This window comes from Nicotiana tomentosiformis, chromosome 1 (genome assembly GCF_000390325.3).
Source record: "Nicotiana tomentosiformis chromosome 1, ASM39032v3, whole genome shotgun sequence".
Classification (NCBI taxonomy): domain Eukaryota; kingdom Viridiplantae; phylum Streptophyta; class Magnoliopsida; order Solanales; family Solanaceae; genus Nicotiana; species Nicotiana tomentosiformis.
Window position 1 is genome coordinate 24,507,433 of NC_090812.1, and position 11,351 is coordinate 24,518,783.

At 41.0% G+C, this 11,351-nt stretch overlaps 1 protein-coding gene and 1 long non-coding RNA gene across 2 annotated transcripts; one reads left to right on the plus strand and one right to left on the minus strand.

Annotated features, from left to right (window-relative positions):
• Nucleotides 1-6,745: 6,745 nt before the first annotated feature.
• On the plus strand, nucleotides 6,746-7,600 carry LOC108944469 (uncharacterized). Its single transcript, XR_001968517.3, has 2 exons — nucleotides 6,746-7,167; nucleotides 7,303-7,600. It is a non-coding gene; the product is annotated as an uncharacterized lncRNA (long non-coding RNA).
• Nucleotides 7,601-8,438: 838 nt separating this feature from the next.
• LOC104092451 (protein FAR1-RELATED SEQUENCE 11-like) lies at nucleotides 8,439-10,182 on the minus strand. The gene is made up of 4 exons (XM_070193076.1): nucleotides 9,583-10,182; nucleotides 9,398-9,510; nucleotides 9,153-9,339; nucleotides 8,439-9,065 (listed from the first exon to the last, which is right to left on the minus strand). Exons 1-4 carry the CDS (start codon nucleotides 10,180-10,182, stop codon nucleotides 8,439-8,441), a joined length of 1,527 nt encoding a protein of 508 aa, XP_070049177.1.
• Nucleotides 10,183-11,351: the final 1,169 nt, after the last annotated feature.

Here is an 11,351-nt window from a genome sequence, read left to right on the forward strand (position 1 = left end):
TAAGAAATAAGAAAGTGACTCCAAGGCTTGCGAACGGAATGCAGCTATACCTTGAATCACTGACTGGTATCTGTTAAGTGCCTCTCGGGACTCCGCTAATACCAACATCAAAAATCTACACAAGAAGTGCAGAAGTGTAGAATGAGTATAACTGACCCAATGTACTTAGTAAGTGTCGAGCCTAACCCCGACGAGGTACTTACGAGGCTAAGACTGTCACGCACCGAACCTGGGCCTGGATGTAACACGGCACCTGGTGCTTGACTACATGTGACCAAGCAAACCAACTGGCTGACTGAATCAACATGTGGTATCATAACATATTGAATGCGGAAGGTAAACTAACACATTCTGATATACTGAAAGTCTGAATGATATAAATCAAAGTGTGGAAACACTAATACAAGTCTGAAACATATCTGTAGTCAACATTGCTTAACATAAAAAGCTTGTGACTCTGTCTAACTGTTACTCTAGTCTATCAAGCCTCTAATAAAGTACTGAAAACACTAACTGTCTGAAAATACTGAAGACTGTAAGGTAATTATAATTCACCGAAAGAACTAGGGATCACCAAATAGCTGGTACGAGAATCCTAGCGCTCTGAATTGTCAACCTGTAAATCATTACATGTATCATGAGATGCAGGCCCCGGGCAAAAGGGACGTCAGTACATTTGAATTGCACTGGTATGTAAAGCAACTGAAAGAAAGAACTATAAATGCTGAAACTAAAACTGAGTTGATAACAGAGAATTGATAATTGATAACTGAAATGATAACTGTTGAAACTGAAACTAAAACTGAAATGATAACTGATAGCTGATAACTGATAACTGTTGAAACTGAAACTGAAAAGATAACTGATAACTAATAATTGATAATTGAAATGATGACTGATAACTAATAACTGAACTAAACAAAGGAAGTAAGGATATGAATGCTCCCTCTTCTGAATGATGATCAACCTGTTTATCTGAATAAACTACGGCCTCGAGCCCTATATATATGTGCACAAGCTACGGCCTCTGGCCCAAGTATACATATACATAACTATGGTCTCAGGCCCAAAAATGCATAAAGCATAAACTACGGCCTCATGCCCAAACATGCATAAAGCATAAACTACGACCTCAGGCCCAAATATGCATAAAGCATATAAACTACGGCCTCGGGCCCAAACACAGGTGTTCAACATTCAGGAATTTAAATCTCAACTACTGTAACACAATCCTCATATGCTGGGCATGCTCCTCCTGGCTACGAGAGTACACCAGGATGTCATCAATGAATACAATCATGAACGAGTCAAGATAAGTCTGAAACACACAGTTCATCAGATGCATGAACGCTGCTGGGGCATTGGTCAGCCCAAAAGACATCACAAGGAACTCATAATGGCCATATCGGGTCCTGAAAGTTGTCTTAAGAATATCCGAGTCCCGAATCTTCAGCTGGTGATACCCTGACCTCAAATCAATCTTGGAGAACACCCTCGCTCCCTGAAGCTGGTCAAATAGATCATCAATACGTGGCAACGGATACTTGTTCTTGATTGTGACTTTGTTCAACTGCCTGTAATCAATGCACATTCTCATAGTATCATCCTTCTTCTTCACAAATAGAACTGGTGCACCCCAAGGTGACACGCTAGGCCGAATAAACCCTTTACCAAGGAGTTCCTGGAGATGCTGCTTCAATTCCTTCAACTCCGTTAGTGCCATACGATACGATGGAATAGAAATGGACTGAGTACCCGGCACCAAATCAATACCGAAGTCAATATCCCTGTCAGGCGGCATGCCCGGTAGGCCTGCAGGAAACACATCCGGAAAATCTCGCACCACCAGAACAGAATCAATAGCAGGGGTCTTAGTACTAACATCCCTCACAAAGGACAAATAAGATAGACAACCCTTCTGAACCATCCGCTGAGCCTTCAAGTATGAAATCACTCTACGGGGAACATAGTCTATAGAGCCGCTCCACTCAACCCTCGGCGACCCCGGCATCGCCAACGCCACGGTCTTATAGTGACAATCTAGAACATCATGACATGGAGACAACCAATCCATACCCAAAATCACGTCATAATCAACCATACTAAGCAATAAGATATCTACTCTGGTCTACAGGCTCCCAATAGTCACCACACATTACCGATATACTCAGTCCACAATAATAGTATCTTTCACTGGAGTAGATACATGAGCAGATGAAACTAGAGACTCATGGGGCATATCTAGATAATGAGCGAAATACGAGGACACATATGAATAAGTGAAACCAGGGTCAAATAATACAGAGGCATCTCTATGGCAAACTGAGACAATACTTGTATTCACATCATCCGAAGCAATGGCATCTGGTATGGCAGGGCGAGCATAGAAACGGGCCTGGACGCCCCCTGATTAGCCTCCCCCTCTCGGGCGGCCCCTAGCTGACTGAGCTCCACCCCGAGCTGGCTGAGCGGGTAGTGAAGAAACTGGTGCTGATGTCATAGACTAGCTCCTCTGCTGAGCTGGACCTCCCACTAGGCGGGGACACTGCCTCCTCATGTGACCAAACTCTCCACACTCATAGCAACTCCCCGGTGCTATTGTTGGGGACTGAAAGGAACCCCGAGCACTGGGATAACTAGTAGAAGGACCTGGCATAAACAAGCCCTAACCCAATGGAGCACGAGACGAACTCTGAGCGGGGAGAGCACTGAGAGATGAATGGCCCTGCTGATAACTGTGTGAACCATGGCCAGATGATGCACGACAATGAACTGGGCGAACCATCTGAGCATGCCTGAAAGAACGACCCCTACCATGGTGGAACTGACCCCCAGAAGGAACACCGCTAAATCTACCTTATCCACGAGGCCTCTTGGACTCCCTCTCAACCCGTTCCTGGCTGCGAACCATCTCAATCTGACGAGCAATGTTGACAACCTCGTCAAAAGTAGCACCAAACACTCTCTCTCTCTAATCAGAATCAATCACAGCTGAAAAGTGAGGCCATCTATGAATCTCCTGATCCTCTCCCTGTCTGTTAGAACCAACCATATAGCATGACAGGCCAACTCAAAAAATCTCATCTCATACTGTGTCACGGATATATCACCCTGATGAAGCTGCTCAAACTGCCTGCGTAGCTCCTCTCTGCGGGACTGAGGCACGAACTTCTCCATGAATAGACCGGAGAACTGCTGCCAGGTAAGGGGCACTGCGCCGACCGACCTACGCCTCTCGTAAGCCTCCCACCAACTGAAGGTAGCCCTAGAGAACTGAAAAGTAGTGAATGAGACCTCACTGGTCTCTAGAATACCTATTGTACGGAGTATCCTCTGACACTTGAAGTGGCTGCTACTGCCAGAACAGAGATCGCATGAGCAAGACTAGTACACGCGGTCAAAATTTGATCTAATGGCTCCTGAAGGCCTGGAATCACAATGGGCACGGGTGGTACCTGAGCTGGTCCCACAGGCTCATCCACAACTGGAGCCTGCTCCTGAACTGGGGCAACTGGTGTATCTGCAGGTGCTGCCCTAGAAACTGTGTGAGCTGCACCTCTGCCCCTACCGCAGCCCCTACAGCAACCTCGGCCTATCGCGGCTCCGACTGGTGGTACCGATGGCTGTCCATCATGCCCCGTAGTACGCGTCATCACCATCTGTGAGAGAATTAGAACAACAGAAATTTAGTTACCAGAATCAAAAGATTCACATGACAAGAATTCAATAATGTGAAATTTCCTAAGGGTTCGGCAGCCTGTCGAAGATAAGTACAAACGTCTCCGTACCGATCCGCAAGACTCTACTAAACCTACTCATGACTCGTGAGACATATGTAACCTAGGCTCTGATACCAACTTGTCACGACCCAAAACCCTAAGCTGTCGTGTTGGCGCCTATTGATGGTACTAGGCAAGCCGATATTTCAAAATACTTCAAATGTTCCACAAAATAAACCAGAAGCTTGATATGACAGACTTTTCATAAAACGGGAGTTTAACTCAAAAACACAACGGGAAAAATAGTCCCAAACATCAAGGTGTCACCAAGTCATGAGCATCTAAACAACCAGTCTAAGAAATAGTGTCTACAAGAGTCTGTGTCTAAATGCCAATACAAAAAAGAAAGATAACAAGAAAGGAGAGGCAAGGACTCGAACGCCGGTAGCTACCTCGTGAATCTCCGATACTCAACCACGTACGAGATCAACGTCCTCCGTGATCGGATACACCTGGATCTGCACATGAAGTGCAGGGTGTAGCGTGAGTATAACCAACTCAGTAAGTAACATTAATAAATAAGGTACTGAGAAGTAGTGACGAGCTATACAATTATTGTTCACTTTAGTTGTTTCAGCAAAGAAAGTAGACATGATTTAATTCTATCAATATAAATTAAGTCATTTGTACATTTACTAAATTCAGATAAACCGGATACAATATTTTCCAGAAGTTCAGAACAATGACATAATTTAGCTAAGTATAGCAACAACCTCTCAGGATAACCATCACTCAAGCTCTCAATAGCTCAAACACTCGGCTCTCAGCCCTCAATAATTACACTCGATAGGTACCTGCGCTCACTGGGGATGTACAGACTTCGGAGGGGCTCCTTCAGCCCAAGCGCTATATCGCTGCGGCGTGCAGCCCGATCAAATCATATAAGTAGCCATAAGGCTCATTGCGGCGTGTGTAACCCGATCCACAGTCCATAAATAGCCATAAGGCTCGTTGTGGCGTGCAACCCGATCCATATACATTTATCCCTCAGGCTCGTTGTGGCGTGCAACCCGATCCATATATGCTCACATAGCTCACAGCTCGGCACTCAGGCCCTATCTCAGTCACTAACCTCTCCAGCCTCTCGGGCTCGCAGAAATCATACAAATCTGCCCAAAAGAGATAACAATAAGTATCAACAAGAAAATAAGAGGAAACAGAGGTATGACACACAAGTAAAATTGTGACTGAGTACATGACAACAAATAGCAGCTAATTCAACAAGTACCCAACCGTTGCAGGTCCCAACAGTGATATCATATGGCCTAAGCATGGTTTCTAACATGAATGACAGTCAAATTCTAGAAATCAGAGGGAACATGTAATTAACAAGAAGCTATTCGATTTTACAGTCTCACGGGATGGACCAAGTCACCATCCCCCATGGTGCACGCCCACATGCCCGTCACCTAGCATGTGCGTTACCTCCAAATAATCACATCATACCAAAATCTCAGATTTTATACCCTCAGGATCAGATTTAAGACTGTTACTTACCTCAAACCACGCAAACATCCTACTCCGAAATACCTTTGCCCCTCGAATCAGTCTCCAAATGCCCTGAATCTAGCCACAAGCAGTACGATAAAATTAATATAGGCTAAAGGAATCAATTTCATAAGAAAAACACGAAATTATAAGCCAAAATTCAAAATAGGCTCAAACCGGCCCCCGAGCCCACGTCTCAAAATCCGACAAAAGTCATAAAATCCGAAAGCCCATTCACTCACGAGTCTAATCATACCAAATTTATCAAAATCCGATACCATTTGGTTATCCAAATCTCCAAAATTCATTCTCCAATTTCTCTAGCCCTAAACCCCAAATTTCACCTCAACAACTCACCAATTAGGTGAAAAATTAGTGGGGAAACGAAATCATTGACAAAAAATGAACACAAGGATCTTACCTCAAGAATTTTCCTTGAAAGCCCACTCAAAATCTCTAAAATCCGAGATCAAATTTGTTGAAATGAGACTAAAATCGCGAACCCTTGTTTTTAAACATTCTGCCCGGGCTTTTCGCACCTGCGGCCACTTAGCCGCTTCTGCGGCACCGCTTCTGCGGTCCCTTATCCGCTTCTGCGGGTGCGCTTCTGCACAGGCCTTCCGCTTCTGCGGACCAGTGGCTCCCAGCCATTTCCACTTATGCGATCCTTTACGCGCATATGCGGACACGCAGGTGTGGAAAGGACCTCGTACCTGCGACTTCTTTCTTCTTCACCTAGCCCGCTTCTGCGGGCTCGCACCTGCGGTGCCCACTCCACAGGTGCGGTTACACTAGTAGCAACAATACTTCAGCTGCTTCACCAACTCAAAATCAAGTCCGTTAATCACTCGAAATCAACTCGAGGCCCTCGGGACCTCGCCCAAACATACCGACAAGTCTTATAACCCAATACGAACTTAGTCAAACTCTCAAATCACTCCAAACAACATCAAAAATACGGATTACACCCGGATTCAAGCCTAATGAACCTCTAAAACTTCCAAATTCTACAAACGACGTTGAAATCTATCAAACCACGTTCGATTTACCTCACATTTTGCGCACAAGTCACAAATGACCCCACGAACCTACTGCAACTTCCGGAATCGGAATCCGACTCCGATATCAAAAGTCAATCCCTCGGTCAAATTTTTCAAAAATTCGACTTTCGCCATTTCAAGCCTAATTCTACTTCCGACCTCCAAATCACAATCCAAACATGCTCTTAAGTCCAGAATCACCCAACGGAACTAACGGAATCATCAAAATTCCAATTCGAGGTCGTCGACATCCAGTCGATTTTTTCCAACTTAAGCTTCCAATTAAGAGACTAAGTGTCTCAATTCACTCCGACATCACTTCGGACCCGAACCAACCAACCCGGTAAATCATTTAACAGCTGTAGAACACAGTAGAAGCAGAAAATAGGAAAATAGGGCTACAACTCTCGAGACGACCAGTCGGTCGTCACATCTCTCGTCTGTTTTTTTTCTTTCTCTTCCTAAGACTAAGAACTATTACCAGTTTTGGAGTTGTATGAATTTGTTGTACCACTTTTTGAGGTAATCTTCTAGTTCAATACTTCAAATAAAATGATAAAAAGTGTGGCTTCAGTACCTCTTCAAATAATGCCCTAAAAATATATTTTCAAGATCTGCTTTAGGACGCAATTCTGTTTTCTTCTTCCTGCCTCTAGGACTTTATTTTTCACATCTACAATTCATTTTGCGCTGATGTTGGTCGTGCTTGGTAGAGTTCACATATTTGTTTTGAACTCCCTATGGATGAGGTGATATAGATGAGGTTGCAGGCCTATGGTGGTAGAAAAGTTGGTGGAGATGACAGAAACATGGCGGAAAGCGTAAGAAGGGTGAAGGTTGGAGACGTGTTTCACTAGATTGTAAGTCAATTATTTTTCCTTGGGTTATTTAAATTTTTAACTACTTCCTAAAATTTTCAATTGGGAATTAGGATGTTTCATGTTCATAACTGGATGGATAAATAACTAGATGGGTGTAACTCTTTTCTTTTGCAGCATAGAAGTCAGTTCTATGTGATTGAAGATTGATAGTAGCTGGAACGCATGATTGCTGAAAAGTTTGATATTTTTGAAGCTCTACAAGTTTTTAGATTTATAGCACTAATAAATTCTGCAATGAGGAGATTCTCCTTCATGAATTTGGCTTTAGAAACTAGTAGCTTATTCTTGAAATTTTGTAAGAAGAGAGGATGTTCTCTTCTACCAAAAGTAATATTGGAGGTTAGGCTTGAAGTCCCCCTCGTACATCCGAACCAGTTTTTACATGGAATAAAGCATATTCTTATTCAAATAATTGATCTGATATATTATAGATTGTTCTATTCCTTGTTCAAATTAAGTAGTAAAAGATGAAAACACATTAACAATAATGGGTAGGTAAGACTTCAAATCTATGGCCACAATGGGGTCAGTTTTCTGAATGAAAGGCTTAAATTTAGGTAACATTACTAATCTAAAAAAAGAGTCAAAATCGAATCACTGCTTCAAGTATACATATGCAAAGCTTGACAACAAAAATAGAAAAAATAAAAGCTGTTAAAAAGTTAAAAAGAAAAAGTTACACAGTGATTAAAACCCCCCTCCTCTTGTACTCATCTAAAACAAAATTTACATGGAATAAAAGATGTCGTTATTCGAAAAAATGATGTACAACGTCTGATTTCTTGTTCATAAACAGAAAATGATTTCTTGTAATTTTTTATCTCTACACAATTCAACTTGAGATCAACAAACTATGATGTACAATGGTTGATTCTAGTAAACAAAGGACTCTTTCACAGTTGGATCACCTTAGAGCTTCTTTGTCCATCCTTTAAGAATCCTGCAACCAATATAAAAAATTTATTTCAGTTTGTATGCATTATGAGTATTTTATTTTACAAGAGATTAAATATAATGAAACTCATATACTTGATTGTTAGGAGATTGAGTTGCTGGAATTTCTGAAATTTTCCTTTTCAGTAGAGAATTTCTTGAGTCGTGGCCAGTTCCACCACAATTAGGAACCTTGCAATATCTTACTTTCTTTGAAGCATCAATGCCCCCAACTAACCTTTTTCCTTTTTTTCTTCCCTTTGTCTGAGATTGTTGTGAATTTTCAATGTGATAATCTCCATCTAGAGAATTGCTCTCTATAGATTGACTAAAGCAACATGTTCATGCTCTTCCTTCATATGCTCATTTTCAGGAAAACATTGAATAATTTGCCGCACTCTTTGCAATTCCTTCTTAGCATATTCAAGACGACCTTTTGTTTTTATTGATTCAAGAGTGAAATCTCTGAATGTAGAATGAAGACTCTGGAGCTCGTTGTTATCGTTATTGGATTTCATCATATGAGTAAACTTTAGAACCAATGGATTTTCTTGCCTCCACCTAGCCAGCAAATACTTATCAGGCAACATGAAATAATTATGAGCACTAAGTACTCGAATAGAAAGCCTGCACAAAATTTTAGAAAATTCAAACTCTTGGCAAGAATATTGAACAACCTCTTCTATTGAATTCCAATAGACAAAACGTCCACCATCTGTTTTGCTGTAGTGACGCACAAGATATGATCCATCACTATGTGGAAATAGACTATACTCAACAGAAAGTATCATCGCATCCTGTAACAACTTAAAGGCGAAGGGCGTGAGAACTTTTGATTCATGTTTCTCCATCGGCATGAATGTCTTAATTTGAGAATTGTAATACTTTTGCCGCATTGTTGCCTCTTCACCAGCATAGTTTCTTATACTAACTGCAGTACCAACCTGCTCAACAAATTATTTTAAACTTGTTCTGGCATGTAAAAATCTTTTCAAATATGCATTAATAGATTCTGAGCGTCCGGTCGTTGCCATTCCAGCAAAAAAGTATCCCTTCAAGTATGGCAGTGCCCAAGATGCACGATTTAAATATAGCAACTTTATATGCCTATTTGATCCAAGATCAAATTGAGAGATCAATCCATCCCATTGGTGCTCAAATTCTTCGATGTTACCAAGTTCATAAAGTCTATGAAATTCAGATTTAAATTGCAAATATCTAGAACCAAGGACAAAAGAAAACCAAGTAGAGAACTTGGATGTAATATGCCATATACAAAAAGGCATGTTTAAAGTGTGGCAATTCATTGGCAATAGCTTCTATTAAGCCAAGATCTTGATCTGTTAATATGGTCTGTGGGTGCTTTCCATTCATAAGCAGTACAAAACTCTGCAAAATAAACGTATAGTAGCAGTAAAGCTAAAAAAAGTTCTTGTAGCTAGATATTATAATGATTTTTACCTTTAAAGCCCAAGAAAAAGAAAATGCCTTCTTATTGCGCAAGAGAACACACACACAAAAAAAAATAGAATTACCATGATTATCCACACCAATCCAAACTCCTAATGGCATTTCATAACGATTCAATCGATAAGTAGTGTCAAAGATGACTACATCTCCAAAAACTTCATAAGCACGAATGTAGTCTCTGAATGCCCAGATGACATTTTCGACTCTTTGACATCCATCAACATTGAAATCATATTGAAAATCAACATTTTTGTCTTTCCTGCTCTTGCATATTTTCAATAGCTCGAGGGCATCACTTTCAATATTAGAAGAACTTTCTGATTGAACAAAGTTCCTTATATCTTTTTTCGTGAAAGGCAATTGACCCGGATCTACTCCCTTTTCTAATTCAATCACTCTTCTGATTAAACTTATTGAACAACCAGCTTTTGCAAGAAGTGTAATTCGTGTTTGATTAACAATGTCAATATTTCGATAAGCGGGGAGAAATCTTACCTCTTTATCACTCAAAAGTTCATAATTGTGAACATTATCAAAATACACCACTGTCCAACGAGTGATGCCATCAAATATATATTTGGCGATGGACATCTTGGCTTTACAGTTACATATGGAAAATTTTCGATTTCTTTGTCGTTCTTTTTCAACTACCTTTTGAGGACGAGGGCTACCAGCTCGATGACAAACATAATTATTTTTTATAAATTCCCATAGGATGTTCTGCACTTCCTAAATTGGAAAAATTCATATTGTAATTGTAAGCTTCATCATCACTATTAAACACTTTTCTTATTTGCAAATCACCATCACTAATATCAATAACATTCTCGTTTCTAAGTTCTTCATTTGAAATTGTAGTAGTTCCTACAACTGTATCTCCATTAATAAAGCACCCAATATCACCACATGGACAACGGCTTCTTGAAATTCCTATTGTTGAATCATTGGTAATGCTAAAAACCTATATGTCACGACCCAAAATTCGCTATAGGTCGTGCGAAGTTGAACCTGAATCAATTTAACCTTCTCCAAAGCATCCTGAACCAAATCAGTACCCAATAGCCTAGCCTCATCCGGCTCAAACCAACCCACCGGAGACCGACACCGTCTCCCATATAAAGCCTCATACGGAGCCATATAAATGCTCAATTGGTGGCTGTTATTGTAAGCAAACTCCGCCACTGACAGAAACTAATCCCAAGAACCCCCAAAATCTATAACACAAGCGCGTAGCATATCTTCCAATATCTAAATAGTGCGCTCGGACTATCCATCCGTCTGAGGGTGAAATGTTGTACTTAACTGAACCTGTGTACCTAATTCTAGTTGCATTGCTCTCCAAAACTGTGATGTAAACTGCGTGCTCCGATCTGAAATAATGGACACTGGCACACCGTGTAAGCGAACAATCTCGCGGATATAAATCTCAGCTAACCGCTCTGAGGAATAAGTAGTACCGACTGGAATAAAATATGCCTACTTGGTCAACCTATCTACAATCACCCAAATAGCATCAAACTTCCTCAAATTCTGTGAGAGTCCAACTACGAAGTCAATGGTAATACGCTCCCATTTCCACTCCAAAATTTCAAGTTTCTGAAGCAATCCGCCAGGTCTCTATTGCTCGTATTTTACCTGTTAACAATTTAAACACCAAGCTACAAACCCAACTATATCTTTCTTTATTTTTCTCCACCAATAGTGTTGCCTCAAGTATTGGTACATCTTAGCGGCACCCGGATGAACGGAATACTGCGAAC